At 42.9% G+C, this 20,454-nt stretch overlaps 1 protein-coding gene and 1 pseudogene across 1 annotated transcript in view; one reads left to right on the forward strand and one right to left on the reverse strand.

Moving 5' to 3' along the window:
• RBM20 (RNA binding motif protein 20) overlaps positions 1 to 18,724 on the reverse strand; it is a 181,009-nt gene extending 162,285 nt beyond the window's left edge. Inside the window, exon 1 of the mRNA XM_019725113.3 lies at positions 18,405 to 18,724. Within this exon, the coding sequence (XP_019580672.3) occupies positions 18,405 to 18,580 (176 nt within the window). The 5' untranslated portion in view covers positions 18,581 to 18,724. The remainder of the gene's footprint in view (positions 1 to 18,404) is intronic.
• On the forward strand, positions 2,611 to 4,451 carry LOC109443858 (eukaryotic translation initiation factor 4B pseudogene; annotated as a pseudogene).
• Positions 18,725 to 20,454: the final 1,730 nt, after the last annotated feature.

Consider the following 20,454-nt stretch of genomic DNA (forward strand, 5'->3'; position numbering starts at 1 on the left):
TTCGTTTACTTCCAAGAATCACACAGGAGCAGAGGCTATGATCTCCCAACATCTTGTACTTTCATTTCAGTTTCCTAAATCACAAAACTCAGATCCTGGAGTCACACATCATTCACATCCCAGGTGAGCTCAGAGAAGAAATAAATGCCACCATGTAACAATGCCTAAGCTTGGCATTTTTATTAACAGTTCATCTAGTCCTTTCAGAAATATTTAGTGAGCTGCCTCTAGTATTATTCTTAGGCTGGGGCGGGGGGAGGATCACTAAATAAAACTTCCCTGCTCTTGGAGAGCTTACATGGCACAGGCAAGGTGGGAGGAGGTATAATAGACAATAAAAACATAATAAGTAAGCAAAATGATGCAATCTGTTAGAAGATGGCAAGTGCTATAGAGAAAACATGGCAAAGTAAGGGAGATTGGCTGGGACGGTGCAGGAGGCAATTTAAATAGGGTAGTAGGACTGGGTCTCATAGAGAAATCGTGGACAGTATCTTATTTTCTGGACCACTCCTTCTTGTGGCTGCCACAGGTCAACTGTCATTACCATTGCCGCAATTAAACTGTCATTATTGCAAATGTCAAGGTAATAACGAAGTATCCCGGTGTTGCTGTTGCCTTGAGTTGTGTTGTTTTAGAAATTGCTTGAAATAAGGAGCGATCCAGAAATTTCTATCATTGAAAGCTTTGATGCAACAGAGTTTCAGGAGTGTTCCAGGTGGTCATTTCCACCAGATCTCTTATTTGGATCGAATCTCACAGAAGAAATTCAGCCTGGAATTTGCCTGCACCTTTAAAGGCACGATCAGATCCCTGGCTAGAGACGACTAAGTGAGACAAAAAAGGCTGCATTTGATACTCACGTATGCAGCACCTTATTGCTATCAAAGCACGTGCACGTGTCATCTCACTGATTGTTACAACAAGCCCCACATTCTGTACCAACCCCACACCCTGACCCCCATTTAACGAACGTGGGACCTGAGACTAAGTGCCTTACCTCTGCTCACACAGTGGACTGAAGGTGGAACCCAGATCAAAGCTCAGGTTTCTTACTTCCTGGGCGTGTGCCCCCCAATTATACTACCTGTCCAAACATAAAGGCAGGGTATTTGTATCTCTCCCTCTCAGACAGGCAAGCTGAACAAAACATAAGTTGGAGAAAACCAAGCTTTGGTCTCTTACCAACTCTCACCCACAAGACCATCCTGAGTGGTTTTTCCCATCACAAAGTGAGTTAGATCAAGTCGTGGTGCAGTTAACTTGCTCCTTGTCTCATGTATTCAACAAACTAGGTGCCAGGGCCCCTGCCAGATACTGAGGACACCGAAACGAAAGACACTGGCTCTGTGCGTAGGACTTCATGGGGTCTTTGGAGAGACCAACAAGAGCTAAGTGTGGGGTACATGCTATAGTGGGGGCCACAGGCATTACAGGAAAGGGGCATCCCCCCCCCCCCGTCCTGCGTGGAGTCAGGGAAAGCTCCCTAGAAGAGGTGAGGTCTACGCAGAATCCATAAAGATGGAGGGAATGATTGAGTTGAGGAGAGAGAAGGTGATGTAGTAGAAAGAGCAGGAGGGCAGCTAAGAGAGCAAGCCCAGGGCTGGACAGCTTAATGGGGGAAGATACAGAAGGGTTTCTAAACAGTCTGAATCTCAACCTATAGGCAACAAGAAGCTAGAGCAAGGCTTTAAGGAAGCAGATGACAAGATAGATTAAGGCTGTGCTGGTGTGGAGAAAAGAAAGATCTGAGGACAGGCCCAGCTGGAGGCAGGGGGAGAATCTGGGAAGCCGGAGCTAAGGCAGTGGTGATGGCATGGAAGGGGGGCGCCCAAAGTGGAGCAGGTCAGAGGCCTGGCTCTGAGCCTGGGCTCTTCAATCATTGGCTAGGGGACCCTGAACTACGAGTACTGACTTAATCCCTACCTACTTCACAGAGTTGTTGGAGGATTAAATGGGATAACCTAGGAGGGGAAGAGTGCCCTACGTACCCTACAGCATGGCCGGAATACAATGCTGTTCACTCACCCTCGGCACTGTGGCATCCGTAGATGCCTCATCACTAGGAGACTTAACACGACACAAGCACATAAGTTTTCTCTGCTCGCTTAACTTCCCTAATAGCTGAGTGGCCTTTGGTAAATCTTGTCTTCCTTCTGGACCTGGCTTTCTTTTCTACAAAACGAGAGAATTGAATTAAGTGATCTCTAGGGTCCCTTCCAGCTTGAAGTTCTGCAGTTGTGTTGTCTTATTCATCTTGTGTCCCACTTCCATGGTAATAACTATTTGTCAAGTGAAAAATTACTGAAGGAAGATTCATCAGTAGTAGAAAAAAACAAACTAAGCTAATGAGTGACCAACCCTGAATACTAAGATGGAAAAGTCTGTGTTCTTTAAACACCTTGAAGGGTCCTAGTAACATGATCCATTCAAAGACACAATAATAAAAATTCAAAGGTGTTTTCACCCCAAAAAACGATTCTTATGTATAACATCTGTGCTTCTAAAAGGTTAAAGTATCATTGGCCTAGATATTTACCCAAGAAAACTAAAAGATATGTCCATACAAAAACTTGCAAAGGAGCTTTTGTGTTCTCTTTCTCTTCCAACATGGCAGCCTCAGCAAAAAAAAAGAATAAGAAGGGAAAGACTATCTTCCTAACAGACTTTCTGGCTGAAAACGGAGGGACTGGTAGAGGAAGCACCTATGTCCCCAAACCAGTCAGCTGAGCTGATGAAATAGTCGACCTAGAAGACGTTTCAACCACTTGGCACAGTAATGGTGACAATGTGACTAGCGCACCTCCACTGACGGCTGATGGCTCCATCCTGCCCACTGCTCCATGGGCTGCTCAGGAACCCAATATTGACAGGAGCCGTCTTCCCAAATTACTACCCTTCACTGCTTTTCTAGGGAACCTGCCCTATGATGTTAAAGAAGATTCCATTAAGGAATTCTTTAAAGGATTAAATATCAGGGCAGAGTGTTTAGCATGTGAACCCAGCAATCCAGAGAGGTTGAAAGGTTCTGGTTACGCTAAGCTTGAGGACCAAGAGTCCTTGTTCGATGCCCTGAGCCTCCATGAAGAGTCTCTAGGTAACAGAAGAATTCAAGTGGACATCGCTGATCAAGCACAGGATAAAGACAGAGATGATCGTTTTTTGGCCGAGATAGAAATCAGGATTCTGACAAAAGAGACACAGACTGGAGGGCCCGTCCTGCCACAGACAGCTTTGATGACTACCCACCTAGAAGAAGAGATGACAGCTTTGGAGACAAGTATTGAGATTATTATGATTCAGACCGATACCGTGATGGGTATCGGGCCAGTTATTCTGAAGGCCTGTGCCAGAACACGGATCAATACGAGGCTGGTGTCACTATGATGACAGAGGAAGCAGAGACTATGACAGAGGCTATGATCCTGGGCTAGGCAGTGGCAGAAGAGCATTTGGTAGTGGGTACCATAGGGATGATGATGACAGAGGAGGTGAGGACCACTGCGAAGACAGGTATGACAGACACGATGATCAATCATGGAACTCCAGAGATGATTACTATCGGGACGATTATAGGCGTGAATGATAGAAGCCCCCTCCCCCAAAGACCCAAATGGAACCTACAGCCTCAGAGCACTCCTAAGGAAGATGATTCCTCCAGCACCTTTCACTCCAGTCGAGGAGCCTCTATCTTTGGGGGACAAAGCGTGTTGACACAGCTGCTAGAGAACAAGAAGTAGAGGAGTGGCTACAGAAGGAAGAGGAGAAACTGCAGCATCAGCTGGATGAGCCAAAACTAGAAGGATGGGCTCGGGAGAGACACCCAACCTGGCGAAGTGAGGAAAGCCAGGATCAGGACAGATGATCAAGGACAGGAAGTGAGTCACCGCAGATGGGGCCCTCAGTCAGCCACATCTGGAAGAAATTCGAGAAGGAGAGTAAGAAGTCTCTAGAAAATGAAATACTCAATAAGGAGGAAGACCGTCACTCTCCAACTTCCAAGTGTTCCAAACCTCAATGGCCTCTAAAGGTAGTGCCAGCCCATCCACCAAAGGAGAATGCTTCAGTAAAGCCAAGTTCTAACCCTCCTGCTGGGCCTCAGAGCTCCGACTCAGAGCAGCCATTGCCCACAAGTGGTGGTGGGGGGAAGCGATTCCAGCTCAACCATCTGGGGAGGGGCCAGCAAGGAAAGATGAAAATAAAGTGGATGAGGTGAGTGTCCCAAAAGGCCAAAGTGGGAACTACAGCCAGGGTGTAGGAGATGGAGGGAACAAAGACCACCGGAAGGAGTCAGATAGGAAAGGAAGCAAAAAGGATCAAGACTCTCAGTCCGCATCTGAACCAAAGAAACCTGCAGACAATCCAGCCTCCAAGTTCAGTTCTACAAGCAAGTGTGTTGCTCTCTCCGTTGATGCGAAGGTGAAAACGAGGGAGAAGATTACACTGAATAGACCGATACATCCTGTGCTTTTTCTGAGTCTCTTGCTACCCTGGAACATTCTAGAACAAATCAAATCTCTATCCAGACAAGACAAAATAAAACTCAGCATCTCCTGGAGACCTTTCTTAACTTCAAAAAAAAAAAAGTGAAATTCTCATGCATGCTGCTACAGCCTTTAACATATTGAACGAACTAGAGAATTACCAATGTAGCCAGAGAAAAAGAGGCTTTTAACGGAAAAGTTGTAGTGCATTTTTATGACACATGCAGTTGCCTATGTGATGAGTGCCTAGGGGTCTCCATTTAGCAAAATGGCAATGACAGTGACACAATGTCTGGAATCTGGTTGGGCTGGAGGGTAGGTATGAGGAAGAATGTGAGATTTCTATCCTTAATTCTTATTATCCTAATGTGGCATAAGAATGTACTACATATGAATAAACTCTCCATCCTTGAAAGGTAGATTTAGTCTCTGAAGTTGTTCTAATCTCCAGGAGGCTGGCAACCTCTCCTCTTACTTAAGTATGAGTTACTGGGGCCAGCCTAGAAGGGGATTCCTTTATTTTTTACCCCCCAGTGGGTAGCTGGGAGTGAGTCCACAGGCCACTGAAGAACAGGACTTGGTGACTAGTAAGTGGGAAAATCCTGGTTTGAAAAGAAGCTTTGGGGAGGTGATGAAACATTTTGCACCAGTAATAGGGAAAAAAGGTATGACCTCCAACAACCACATGAAGGGACTTCCTGGAGCAGGAAACACTTAGGGTTTGTAGGAATTCCCAAGTCTTTTATGTGTCCCAGTTTCTCCCTTTCAGGAACTTTATTCCTGAGAGTTCAAATATATACACACTCTGTTGAAATACTGAAGCTTTAAAAATGTAGGGGTGGCCAGATGATTCAGGTGGTTGGAGCACCGTGCTCCTAACACCGAGGTCTCCGGTTCGATTCCCACATGGGCCAGCGAGCTGCGCCCTCTACTGCTAAGACTGTGAACAACAGCTCTCCCTGGAGCTGGGCTACCATTAGCAGCTGGAGCTTGGTGTAAGCTGTGGTGGGCTGCTGTGGGCTACCAAGTGCTGCCGGGAGTGGCCAGCAGCCATCGTGAGCAGCCAGCAGCTGGTGAGAGCTGCCGTGAGCTGCTGTGAGCTGCCAACCAATGACCAGTGACCGACTGCCTCAGCCAGGGGAGCACAAGGCTCATAACACCAGCATGGGCCAGGGAATTGTGTCCTACACAACTAGACTGCGAAACAAGGGCTTGAACCAGAGTGGGGCGGGGGGCTAAGAAATTTAGACTCTCATCATCTTATGTTCCTCGTGCTATTCTTTCCTATTACTTCTCGAAAAGCAACTTCTGTGGAAGCCACATACCGATCTCCCAGGCGTTCTCCATCAGCCCCTGGGAGCTATCAAAGGAGGAATCACTGCTTTTCTCAAGTACATCTTGGCTCCTTCCTGTCTTCTGACTCTCTCCTGCTCCTGCTCCCATTCATCCCTGCTTCTGCTTCTTTGACCCCTTTTACACCTCAGAAAACTTTAAAATGAATGGTCTCAGGTGGTGAGTAAGGGCGGATAAATGGGGACAGTTAAATTGGGAGCCTTTCTTATGACCTTGATTGGGGTTTTTTGTTTGGGGCATTTTATTTTGTTTCGTTTTGTTTTAAACAAGTGTTCTTCTCTCCACTGAAAGCTCACACCAATATTTGCGTTTATAATGTGGCCTAGACCAATGTGTGGTCATTTTGGGTTTTTTGGGGTTTTTTTTGCTTTTTTTTTTTTTTTTTTAGCTTCCCCCAGAATAAATGATAAGGGAGAGAACTGGAAAAAAAAAAAAACCTTGCAAAGGAATGTTTGTTTATACCAGCTTTATTTGTAATAGTCAAAAACTGGAAATCTAAATATCCACCAATAGGTGAATGAATAAACAACTTATGATAGATCCATAAAATTGAATATGACATAACAATAAAAAGGACCAAACTTTTGATACATATTTTTTAAAAGATGAATCTTGAAATCACTATGCTGAAAGAAACTCGACAGAATGGAAGAAAATATTTGCAAATCATATGTCTGATAAAAGTCAGGTATCCAGAATTTATAAAGAACTCTTATGATTCACAACCAAAAGACAAACAACTCAAATGAAAAATGGACAAAGGATATGAATAGCCATTTGTCCAAAGAAGATACACAAATAGCCAATAAGCACATGAAAAGATACTCAACAGCATTAGTCAGTACAAATCAAAACTACAGTGAGATAATACGTTATACCTGCTAGGGTAGCCATAATTTTAAAAAAAGAAAGTAACAAGTGTTGACAAGGTTCTGGAGCAACTGGAACTCTCCTTCATTGCTGGTGAGAAAGTAAAATGGTGCTGCCTCTTTGGAAAACAGTTTGGAGTTTCCTCAATAAGTTATATATAGAGTTACCATATGACTCAGCAATTTCACTCCAAGATATACTATACCCAAAAGAACAGAAAACAGATGTTCAAGCAAAAACTTGTGCACAAATATTCAGAGTAGCACCATTCACAATAGTCAAAAAGGGGAAATAATCCAATCTATCAACTGATGAATGGATAAACAAAATGTTGTCTATCCATTCAATGGAATATTATTCAGCAATAAAAAGGAATGAAGCACTGATATATGCTATAACATGGATAAAACTTGAAAACATTATGCTAAGTAAAAGAAAGCCTGATTCAAAAGGCCACATATTATATGATTCCACTGATACGAAATGTCCAGAATAGGCAAATTCATACAGACAGAAAGCAGATTAGTAGTTGCCAGTGGCCTGGGGGAAGAGCGGGGTGGAGGGAATGGGGAATAACTGCTTAATGGGTACAGGGTTTCCTTTTAGGGTGATGCAAATGTTCTGGAACTAGATAGTGGTTATGGCTACACAACATTGTGAATGTACTTAGTACCAGTGATTATAGTTTAAAATAGTAAAAATGGTAAATGTTGCATCATGTGTATTTTATCCCAAGTTTTAAAAATATTATTTCTGAAAAAAATCATTATGCTGAGTAAAAGAAGCCAAGCCAAACCAAATAAAAAAAAAACACAAAAAACAAAAAAAACAAAAAAAACAGAGTACTATGATTCCATTTGCATAAAGTTTTTAAAAATGCAAACTCATCTATAGTGATAGAAAGCAGATCAGTAATTGCTTAAGGGGAGGGGATTAAGGGAAAGCAAGGAGGATAAATTATAAAAGGCAGTAAGAAACTTTTGAGTGTGACAAAAATATTCTATTATCTTGATTGTTTGATGGATGTGCAGTTTAGTATATTTTAATTACGCCTCTGTAAAAAGACAAAAAAGTTTTAAAAATTACCATTGGACCTCTAAATTCTTAGACGTACTAAATTTCTATTTGAAATATGCTGAGAAACTCACTGTTTAAAGGTCTTTACTATAAACCCTTTCACATGTCAAAAGCAAACAATCCTTTCCTGATTTATTGATTCTATTACGTCTGGTTTTTACATGCCATGGTTTCTTAAAGCAAAAGAACACCTGTAACAATGTCTGCTAAGACCTTTCAAGAAGTACATCTGGTGGAGACTAAGCAAGCTTGATGTGGCTGTGTTTCAAGTCAGGAATTCTTTTTGCTATAAATAGGAAGGAACCTAGGACACTTTAATCATTGCCGAATCCTGGTTTTCTGAATTGGTTCAGAAATGTCTAGTAGAACTTGGCAGACACTCACTTTGCAAATCAAACTATCCTATCTGTTATTATTTTAGCACATGCTGAGAGGATTATAAGTGTTTATATACTCTCAGTGAGCATCAAATTCAGATCTTGCCTAACATGCATAACAAGCAGAGTAAGACAGCGAGTCAATGCCAACGTCAGATTTGCTCGTGGAATTTAAATTGGGATATGGATTTCACTTTAAACCGAAAGGCATACTTAAATTACAAGAAAAAGGCGGGTGGGGGAGAAACCCCAAAAAATGGTTTTAATTGGATTGCTCAGTTTGTCCCAAATTAAATTTGACCTACTTTCAAATTTATTTCAGCAATATTTTTCTATAATATTTTCTTTGTAAATGATGGGTTTCTAGAAATTATTTTGAGGACACGGATATTTACAGAGATGATATGATTACCTGAATATACATAACATTTTCCCATCCCAGCCCCACCCCACCGATTCTTGCATAAATATTATTTTTCTTTGCTTTGCTGAGTCCTTGTAAGTTTGTGACTTGATTTCCTCATCTGTGAAATGGGGAAAATAACAGCACTACTTCAGGATTATTGTTGGGTTAAATGATTAAATGGATAAAACATACACAAAGTGCTAGAATAGTAGCTGGCACACAGGAAGCCCTCAATGAATGTTAACCATTATTCACTTGATCTTACTGTTCCCTTTTACAGATGAGAACACTGAGGCTCAGGGTTAGTGGTGGCAAAGCTGGTTCTAGAACACAGAGCCTGCTCCTGATTCTTTTAACTTCTCCACACCACTTTCCCCACCCATACATATTTTCTGCATGAAAATAAGAGTACTAATCTGGAAGAGGCAAAAATAGCTATGTAACTTAAATCTAAAAAGCATGAACAAACTGGTAGTCACAGACCAGCTCCAGGACTTACCCACTTTAGGCTCCAGGGCAAGTCATCAGTCATTTTTAAAGTCGACTTCATATAGTGATTTTGAAAAGGGAGATAAAAGGTTTTTTGCAAAGAGTCACTATAGCTTTAAGAGGGTGCCAAAAAAATTGTGTGAGCTAGCAAAAATTACATTAGCATCCACTCACTGCCATTAGCATTAAAGGGAGTTTATATTCATTTTGTATGGACATTAAAAAGGACCGCAGCCTGTGACAGAATGCCTGCTGTAGAAGTTAAGTAGGAAGTAGCTAGCCCATCAGTTAACTTACTATCAAGACAGGACTACAAAAATCCAGAGGCTCCAGATAATATGTACGGGCTAGTACCACACAAGCATATTTGCAAGGCTGTCAGATTTCAACTATATCCATTCTAAAGTGATACTTCGCTATCATTTCAATTCCACATATTTCATCGAAAGGGCTTTTTTAGAGTATTGGCAAATTAAAAGATAAAACCACTAGACAAAAGTTTGTTGGAAAACAAGGTATTCAGAGGGTCTCACCGTATTACTCCCACACAAGTCCCTCATCACAAAGAGAAAAATGCCCCATTATGATGGAGAGAGCTGGCAGTAAGCACGTTAACTAAGGGAATCAGACGTAGTGGAACACACATCGCCCACTGCATACCCTTACCAAAACGCTTAACCTGAATCTGGTCAGTAGAAACAAGAGACATGTCTGGATTATGGTTCATTCTATAAGACAACTAGCCCGAAATCTTCAGACATGAAGAACAGAAAAAGGCGAGTACACTTGCTAAATGAAAAGAGACGTCATAAACAAATGCAAAGCCAGAGATTTTTAAAAATACCCATGAGACATTTTTATGACAATTGGAAAGTTAGCAATCTAGTGTTTATTAGAAAAAAAATTACTTAATTACAATTAATTTCCTTAGATTTATGGTTATGCCACTTACTTGCAAATAGTTCAGGGGAAAAAAATGTGATGCTTAGTTTCAGTTTGGCAGATGGAACAGAGCATGAGACGCGTGGGGAGACCTAGTCTACTACCACACGCAAAAACCTATGGGGGAGAGCGGGGAGCACATAACATACCCAAGCGTGCTTTTCAAAATCTCACTGGGGGAGTGATCAGACTAGAGCCGGTGGATACATAGTTTAAAAATGCTCTCCATTTCACTTTCTCCCATTATTACAAAAGGGTAGCCTGGCAGAAAATGCAATAGACAGAAAGATGGGGATTCCTATCCCAACCTGATTACTGTCTTGCTTTGTGACCTCAGACAACACAGTTGACTTCTCTGATGCTCACTTGCCTTACCAAGTGAGAAAACCGGGAGGGCTGGGCTACAGCAGCTAACAGACGCCTTCCAGGTCTAAAATCTAAAATGCTACTGGGCACTTGAGTCTTCAAAACAGTGCCATACCAATATGAAATGTCTCTCCTATGTTTGTTCTAAAAAAATTGAAAGTTTTCTTTGCTCCGATTATGAAGTTACTATATGCTCACTGAAAAAAAAAGGGAAGTATAAAAAAGAAGAAGAAAAGACAAACCACGATAACTGCACCACCTAGAGTTAGAACCACTGTTAACATCATTGTATGTGTTCTCTGGATGTTTTTCCAGCCTTGCAGGCACACACACACACACACACACACACACTCATACCAATTTTGCCTATAATACATGAGATACCGGTACACATGCCATGTGTAATTATTTTAAGTTAACAGTATTATATAGTCTATATTCTGTATTAATAAATATAAGATAATAGCATCATCCTGATGGTTGAATGCTACAACTGTTATTACATGCAAATGATTTATTTTCTCAACTGAGGAACATTTTGGTGGTTTCCAATTTTTGCTCTACTAGACAATGCTGCAATAAATCTTCTTAGGTATAGAACTTAAAGTCTATAAGTCAAGGTTCAATCAAACAACTCCTCTCCCTTTTTATGCAGACGGTTAAAAACTAATATTTCCAATATCAAATAAAGGTTCTCCGTAACGCCAGCAATCAGTGACTTTGCTAACCGGGAGGGTGCAGGGCCCCGAGGAGACCCAGTCCTTAGGAGGTACTGGATACGTTTGGTCTCTTCGGTTCACGGAGGTCACAGGGAAACCTAAGGCCCAAGTTCTGGACAACCATGATCTCTTTGCAAAGTGTTTTTCAGGCCGCGAGCTCTGGGCTGGCCGTCTCTGCAGCCCACACTGCTGACTGACTGCATGTCACAGTTTATGGCGTCCAGTCTGCGCCGCGGCCAGGCTCCTAGAAGATGCCCATAGGTCCTGTGTTTACATGTTTCTGCCTCTAAAAACAACGACATCACCAAACACATCCCCACCTGCCTGTGTTAAATCCAATCCAATTTAAACACATGGAAATGATTGGACCTGTCTTCTGAATTGAAAGCAGAACTCTTTTTGCAAACTCAAGTAGTCAGCGTTCCAAGATAATTATTTCAAAATAATTTTTATTTATTACAAATTTCAGTGATTTGAAAACAGTATAAAATGCCCTTCTAACGCTAGCGTCCGCTTTTCTCACTTAAAATTATGTCACTGATTCAAACAATTCTTTGCAAATGTTGGAGAAAGGATTTGATTCTCTTTTTATGGTTGTTGCTATTTTTATGAGTGATCAATCTCACAAACAGGTAACTGTGTCCACTGCAAAAATATAAACACTATGGGATATATTCTCTGTCAGGTATATGGGGAAAAGAAAGGCATTCTACACTGAGGATCACTCAGCAATATTCTTGGAGGTTCACATAATTTTATTCTTGTAAGCGCTGCCATCGATCATTTTCAACCCCTGGAGAGGCTGGATTAGAAAGATTAATTGGCTTGTCCAGGTCACCCACTCCCAAGTTAGGGTTTTCTTTTCCTCTGTAACCCTGTTTGTCAGAAACACAATAATTAATTTAGAGCAAAGATGCTCATTTTACATTGAACAACACCAGGCAGATCCTAAATCATTCTATTCAATAATAAACTCAAAATAAACCAAAAGAAGTAACAGTGAAATTAATACGTCTTTAAAATACATACTACTTTATCCACTCCTTCAGTGTCATGACTCTTGGAGTCAGGATTCAGAGCAGATCTAATAAGAGCCGAAAACAAATTTGGGAAAGAGTTTATAGACAAGCTGCAAAATCAGAAAGTAGCATTTAAGATGTCCAGACGCCATGAGAGGAGGTTTCCAGGTTTGGGCTAGAGCGGGAAGTGGCAACTGATAACTGATGGGTCTTTACTATGATCGAGAGAAAGCAGGTGCAAAGAAAGGGCAGCAGCAAATGGCCTCGTGCATCCTTAAAGCAAATACCCACATGAAAAGAAGGGCAAAGTGGCGTGAAAACTATCTTTATGGAGTGACAACCCCCCTCAAACACATGCACGACCCTCAGCCTTTTGTTCCTGAACACATGGGAAGATTTATTCGGCAAACTGAGCTACAAGTTATTAACACCTCCTCATGCAAGTTGCCTAACGGCTCCCTTTTTGCTCATAAAATACATTCACAGCAATATGTACCATCTCCCTGACAGATCTGCTGTCAGTAAGTTGAAAAGTTGCCTTGTAAATCATCCAGGGACTTATTTATCTTATAAAAACCAGCGGAATATAGGAAAGAGGCGGCTCCATTAACTTGGTTATAACTTCTGCTGCTGTAAAGACTTTATCATATTAGAATATGCATCATATCATAGCAATATGCATCATCTCCAAAACACATAAAGAAAATATTGGAGGAGTGAGGGGGGTCCTTCCCTTCCACCTCCTTCTCAAACAGCTGGCAGTGATGACTTGTCCCCAAACTTGCTGTCTGTAAATGTCAAAGACTGAAACCTTAGTTGGGTAGAATTTAAACAGTGACCACCCACTGAGCCAGGCAAAATATCAGCCCACTGCCAACACCCCCTTGGTGGTGTTGGAAACCAAATTCACATTCCTGATTCAAAAATGTGCCTGTTTAATTAAAGTCAGGATTTCCCAGTCTTCTCACTGGTGGGAACAAGCAATATTAGGTTCCCAGGATAACACACATATCACCGAGATCCAGTCAGGTTCATTAACCAGAAAGGGAATTGCCATGTGCTTCTTTCTACAAACCACTAATTACCGTCTTTACTCTGATTCTGAATACGGATCACTTTACTTTCTGCAAAACTTTTCAACATACTCTTCTAAACACAGCTACCAGTCACTCACACCAGCTGTGGATCCACAACTTTCCCTGTTAAAACACACAAAATCCTACCAGTTATACCATCCCAAACAAGATAATTACCAGGAAATAGAAATCAGATTAAATGAGATTTTGCGGCACTGAAGACCCCTTTGAGCTTTTGTCTGGCTGGGAGACCAGGGTGATGAAGGGAGAAGTGAGACGTGCCTCTGAATCTCTCTTTGGAGTTTTAACCCCACCATCTCAAGCTTCTTCCATTCTTGCTTTCTACGTTTAGTTTAATCCATTTGTGCCTTGATTAGACCCCAGTTCCCGAACATTTTGTGGGTTCTTGTTTATCAAAGCTGTGAATGGAGCTATACTGGTTTGTCTACTCGAGGATTGGTTGTCGTGGACAAGGAAGAAATATTAGTTTAACTGGAGTCAAGGACTTATAGTCGCAAGAAAAATAAATCAGGGGCAGGGGGGAGAGAAACTGGATAATGTGGGATCATTTCACTGTGAGTCAAATCTGGTGGGTTTCTTTTCCACCTGGTAACTATAAGAAAGACAAAGAGATCTTAACAGATCTGAGGTCACATTACAACTGACAGATTTGGGCTTCTAAAATTATTAGTTTGATAAACTGCTCAGGAGGTAGCAAAAGAATGAGGGGATAGAAGAATAAAATGGGTGATAAAATTTTTCTTTCTTTTCCCTACAGCACTGCCATTAGAACAGCTCTGTGTACACCATATGTACAGTCATTTACCATGACTAATGGGAATAATGTACTACATTTCATAATACTGATCTCTTTGGACATTTGAGAAAAACTCATAACTGGATGGCTACCCTTACTATCTAAAAATGCTTATCACAACAAACCCTTAAGCAAAATTTCCTTTAAAACAAATACCCTTAAGAGGCTTTCTAGAGAAGCAAAGAAACTTTGCAGAATGCTAAGAGCCCACCCTCTCTTCTTCCCTGTTTTGGGTAAACGCTTAATCCTCTCAGATGTTTTCTCCTGCTGAATGCTTGTATTATGTGCAGTTTAAGATGGTATTTAAAATTTTCAAAATTCCTTCTACAATTGTATCCCTGTTTCCCCTAAAAATGGACTAAAACTGATGTTAGAAACTGACACAGATGTTAGAAATTCCATCCTTTTTTCAGAAAAGGACCGAGTATGAGTGAGGTAATGTCCCTTTTGGGCAAATTCTCATTTTCCTCCCCAGTTCTGGATGTAATTGTCAGCATGTCCATCAAAGTGGGTGGACATCCCTACAACCTGCTTGCATGTCACTCCTGAAGAGCTACATGGAGATCCTTTCCAATGTGGAACGTCTATAAAAGTGACTGCAATCAGAGGACTCCTTGTAACATTTTCTATTCTGAATCAGGGGATCACTGTGTTTTGCTCTGAAAACAGTCGGCCAAAAAACATAGTCGGCCAGTGTAACTAATGCCATGCAGAAGGTTACAAACTTGAGAAATTAAAGCTGGATTTATACCTTCGTAAGTCACAAACACATGCAGGTGACACTAGCTATCAAATGCTAAAATAAAACTTTTTCAGTTTTTATAATTGATTTTTATTCAATGTTTATTAAAATAATCTGGAAAGGAACAAATAAGTCATCTATATTCAAATTAAATATGAAGGCTGATGTCATGCATTAGCCAGGAAGGAATACTTTGCTTCAAATCAAATAATTTCAGAAAATCACCTATGTGTTCACCTCACAGAAGGTGTATGTGCTTGTTTGGTTAATTTTCACCAAGTTAGTAGTTGCATCTGACAACTGACTTCAACATTTCACGTAGAATTGAGTGGCTCTGCTTTCATTCTGGAGAGAGTTTTAAAACTATAAGCCGAAAATTTCCATTTCTAATGTTCATCAAGGTAAATAAATAACTTCTTATAAATCAAGAATTAGGTTTGATTTCAAAGCACAAAGTTAAAACATAAAATATATTGGAAATAAAATATTGTGAATGTTTGTGGAGATAAATCCTTATAAAACATTCACCAACACATACCAGTCAATATTGTCTTACTTCTGCTAGTATGGAGAATATATTTTAAGTCCTCAAATTATTCTGATTTCTAAAATTCATCCCAAATCTCCTCTTAAAGTGTTATCTATCTTTCTTGTTGCCCAAATGGCTTACATAATGCTTTACATTTTATCCAGCAATACCTCCACATTGGCCAACTGAGAGAATGCACGTTTAAAACAAAGATCTGACAAGATGTGAGCTATATGTGTCTAAACATTGCTGATAGTCTATACAGGTACCGCCAATATTGGCCAGGAGTCAGGGGTTAACGAAAGCAGAAAGGTCATGGACAATTCTCGACTGAAACCAGGAATGCAATAATAAGAAAACTAAATATGCCGAGTAGAACAAAAGTACTCCACAGAAATTAACTTTCGACGTAGTCTTCATAAGTACCGACACTGGCTTCCATAAAACACCAAAATCAGTCTCATTATTCATCATCACCTCATGTGCTTATCAACATAAATGTATACAACAATTCTCTTAAGACCAAATATAAGGTACATGAACAGGAACTGATTTTTACTATGATCGTGACGTTTATTTGACCAAAGTCATTGACTTTACCCGAAATGAAAGCCGTTATTAATGAAAATCAATAAATGTGGACATTAAGTAGTGAAAAAAATTCTTGCAATCCTTAAACGCTACGCATTACAAAGACTGATATCTTCATCATTGTGAAAGAGATTAAAACTTCTCCCCTTATAAATTACATCATAACCCCATTAAAATAACTAGAAAAAAAACAAAGGTCCCGCCATAAAATTTATTTCATATGCGATCTACTAGAGGAGATTTTCATCCAAAGTCCTTGCTCACAAAATTCCCAAATCAAGAGGCTGACAGCTCATTTCGCGGCTGAGGGCAACCTCCCCACTACATTTTCTCAAAGATGGCTGATGTAAACAGCACCTCATAACTTCAGAAAAATGGTTGCTCAGATTAAATTATGCAAACGTAGTTTCAAAATAACATGCTCAAGTTTCAGCGCATTAAAGGTGGACCTGCAAAGCATTTGCCATGTTACGCCTGGTTCCAGTGGAATTTCAGTGGGTATTGAGGGGAGCGCAAACCCCACATCATCCTTATAAAGACTGAAAGATAAGCGCATTAAAATCAAATCCCATGGGCACAGTCACCGCCTTGGACCTGGCTCCTGAACACTGATCTGTCACCAGTGCAAAACAAGGCAGGCGCTTCTTGAGGTCTCCATCCTGGACTTCTAGCAGAAGGGGGCCATCTTTGAAAAACTCAGTCTTATGTTTTAAAAGTAAGATATTCAGAGATGGAATTTTCAAAATGGGGATGAATTTACAAGGTAAATTATTTATTATATGGGGTAACTGAAATGCACTTTAAATGATCCATTTTTCACAACATGGCATTTATTTTTGACCTGACAACATTTCATAGTCAGACACCCATTTACAAAGATTTTTCTATGAACATAAAATTCCTAGTTTTTTTTTTCCTACTTAAAAGTAAATGATAGGAAAACGCACGGTGATTACAATACGAAAGCAAATTCAGTAAACTTAATGTGTGGCATAATCTGAAGCCACAAGACACTGGCCGGGCCAGAAGCACATCAGATGTTTCCCAATTAACAACTGGTCAATTCATTTATTCAGTAACTATAAACTTTAGGTTAAAATTTTTTTTCTCTGTTGCTTTATATTTATATTAAAAACTAAAGAGACATTTTAAATAATGATGTACATAAACTGTCAATCATATTTAGTAAGTCTTAGCTGAAATAATGTGCAAAACAATAGGAACAGAATAGCGATATAAAATATTTTAATTTTCATACAGTTGGAAAGTTACTAGCAGTTGAAAGTTAACAAATTAAAGCAAAAGTTGTCATAAATGGAGCTTTAGTATTCTGCCAGTCAAAAAAAGGGAACCATTTTGTTCTGAAATACGATACCAGCATTCTTTCAATTTTGAATTTGAAAATTCTTTGAAAATTCATTCTTTGAAAATTCAAAATTGAATTTTCACTACTTCTTTTATATAAATCAGTCGTAATAACAGCATTGAAGTACCATTTACTTCCATTTACGTCCCATCACTGGTTATTTGTCTGACTACATTTTAACAAGTTTATGTAACTCAAAGCATCCATTCAGCAGCGCTGAAAAACGTCTGCTCCGTTCCATACGACTGATTTTGCTGTACTTGTGTGTATTTCTCTAGTTTCGTCAGTTTCGCCCAAGCGACAAGTCATTCAGACTTTCCTACATTGCTTAAACTACCTTGGGGGCCTTCATTACAAGCTGAGGGAAACCCTTAGGAGAATAAATATCCTTCAAACAAAACAGCATTCTAGGCCTCAAACTGTCGAACAAAATCTTGAAAGAACAAACAAAATGTCACCGTTTTACTTTTTGGTCCCCGGGTGGGCAGAAAGAGCTTCTCTTCTCAGGGCCTGTGGACCACCCCAACCTACTCACGCGCTGGGAAAGCCGGCTGGAAAATTCACCACCCAAGTCGCACCGGTCCCCGAATCGCGAGATGGTAGGTAATATTAATGGCAACCGGTTGCGCGGCTGAGAACTCTTTGCAAGGGCCTTCTTGAAAAGCGTAAACACGTCTTCAGGGCAAAGCAAAACATGTTTACAAACCCTCACCACCCTCTTCGCCCAGTGTCACTGGTTGACTTCAGGGGCACCGTTCGGGTGGTTTCTTGGTGGCAGCATTTCACCGACGCACCCTTACGCGCGTGCACACACTCACACACGGCTCTCCATACATTCCAGCGGCCCCCTGGGACCAGAAACATGAAATACAGTCTCTGGTCCATTTCTCCCCAATTTGGGCTATTTTAGTTCAAAATATCCAGTAACATCCCTGAAGGGAAGAGAAAGCGGATAAGGAAAACCAACGTTACTTTCCCTGAATAGCTTGGTTTTCCTGTCCCCAACCTCACAGCCAGAATGACAGCGACTCTGCTGGGAGAGTGGGGAGGAAAACTTCAAACGCAAGGCGGCCGAGCGAAGTTTAGCAGGGACTAGAGAGATGAAGCCACAGAAGGGGGCGCCTGGGGCGTGTCCCCCCAAGCGCACCCCCGCCCCCGCTCCTCTCTCTCCCTCCACTTACTTTTGGATGATCTGGGGTAGGCCCGCTGGGGGCGGAGGAGGCGGCGGCGGCTGCATCCCTCGCGGTCCCGGGGGCGCTGGGGGCGCCGGGGCACCCGGCATGCTGCGGGCATCTCTGTCCGGTTGCTCAGGGCCGCTGGGGTCCGCGTCCTGGCTCATGGCTGCGGCCAGCACCATGTGAGGCGAGAGTTGCCCCGGCTTGCGGCGACACTGCGCGCGCGAGGGGTGGCCCCGGGGCACGGGCGCTCACTGGCCGGGGTCCCCGTGCCCAGTACCCTTGTCCTGCCCGGTGGCGCGGGGAGGAGACGCGAGGGGCGGGGAGGAGGCAGTCCCGGCGGCGCCGCCTCCTCCTCCTCTCGCTGCTCCCGCTCCTCCGACCGGGCCACGCGGGGGTGGGGGCCAGGGGGCGTCTCCCGGCCGGCAGGCACCGCTCGGCTGCCGGGGGCTGCTCGGCGCCCGGGTGGTCCGGGGAGCTCTGACCGCGGAGCCTGGACGCTGCGAGCGGGCAGAGGGCGCGGCTTGCGCCACCCACCAGCGAGCGCCCTCAGGCCCGGCTCTCTGCAGCGCAGCGCAACCGCGTGAGGCGGCCAGACGCACGCCAGCCCGCCGCCGGCCGCCCAGCTCTCGCCTATTCCCGGAGCGCGGCCTTGCGCGCCCCTGCCAAGCGGGGCGAACCGAGCCAGTGCGAAGTGCGCGGGGCTTGGCACCTTCTGGCGGCTGGATGCCGGCCAGCGCCACTCCCGGCTGAGGGGCCCCACCCCGCGGTGGACAAGCTTGGACCCTCCCTCAGGTCCGTGGGACTTGTAACCCCAGGTCTTAGATGACCAGGCCCGAGGGCTCTCCTAAATAGCAGTTCCAGCTGCTGATTTCAGGGGTCCCCAGAAGCAGCCCGTGGGGCAGCCGTGGTTTCCTTTCACCTTCCCCCCCCTTCTCTAAATGACCCGCCACGATCCCGCGACCGCAAGGACAAAACCAAGCGTACGTTTTATTCTTGTTATTTGTTGGCGAAATCTCAGTGGAAATGTAAAGGATGAGAAGGAAAGAGTTCGCCGACTTCGAACTGCCACCATCCCTGCCTCTGAAGTTCGGTTGGTTGACGGCGCGCGTGTGTGCGCCAGTTCACCTGCACACTCGGGTTCACAGTCGTGGACGCGGGCATCCTGCGCTGAGGAGCCACCACGCGAGGGGCAGCTTGATATCCTGACGCGTGGGTGGGGGTCTGGGGAGGCACCTGGTGCCGCAGAAACATCTAAGACCACGGAAGCCAACCAGGAGATCCTTACGGTCCATCGGGCTCACTGGCTTTCTAGACGCTGACACTCGCAGCCTCAGGAAACAAGGAAAAGTATCTTGGAAGCCAGAGCGCACGCCAGGGTAACCCCCCGCCTGGAAAGAAGTTTGCTGAGGGTCTCAAACCCACCCGTCCTCCTTCCGCAGCCACGCGGAGGAAAATTCTGGAGATGAGTTCTCGGGTACCTGACAACTAATTGAATTTCCTTAAAGGTGCTTTCTTCTCTTTGCAGACTGAGTTCTTGTCAACTTCCCCTCCAGCCTCAGGAAACTAAGCCTCCCTTGATTTCTGTCACCCTACCTAGATCTCCCCCTCTCCTCTCTCTTCCTTCCTTCCTTCTTCTTCCCCCCCCTTCCTTCTTCCTACAGATAAAATAATACATCAATTCCTTGTATTCATAAAGATCGTCACAATTCTCAAAACTGAGTCTCACCAAAAATCTCAGGTAAAGTGATATTGTCGTCCCCATTTTGCAAATGAGGAGGCATCAGGGAGCTTTGTTCCACCAAGGCTAGTTTGAGGCTGCCCCAAAATGAGCCTTCTCAGGTTTTCTGAATGGTTAATTCAACATCGTTAGTTTCTATCATGTAAGTGCTGACTATGGTTTCCATAGAATTCCACCTTCTGGGGAACCTCCTTGTGGAGAGAAAGTACCTGAAATTAACATTGCCGCTCTCCCAGGTACTAAAACTAAAATTTTCGCCACGCTTGCATTAAAATCTCCCTCTGAGAATCTTCCAAAACCTTTATGTAAGGGCTT

Source organism: Rhinolophus sinicus, chromosome 15 (genome assembly GCF_057876585.1).
Source record: "Rhinolophus sinicus isolate RSI-liver-muscle chromosome 15, RSI-T2T, whole genome shotgun sequence".
NCBI classification, from domain to species: domain Eukaryota; kingdom Metazoa; phylum Chordata; class Mammalia; order Chiroptera; family Rhinolophidae; genus Rhinolophus; species Rhinolophus sinicus.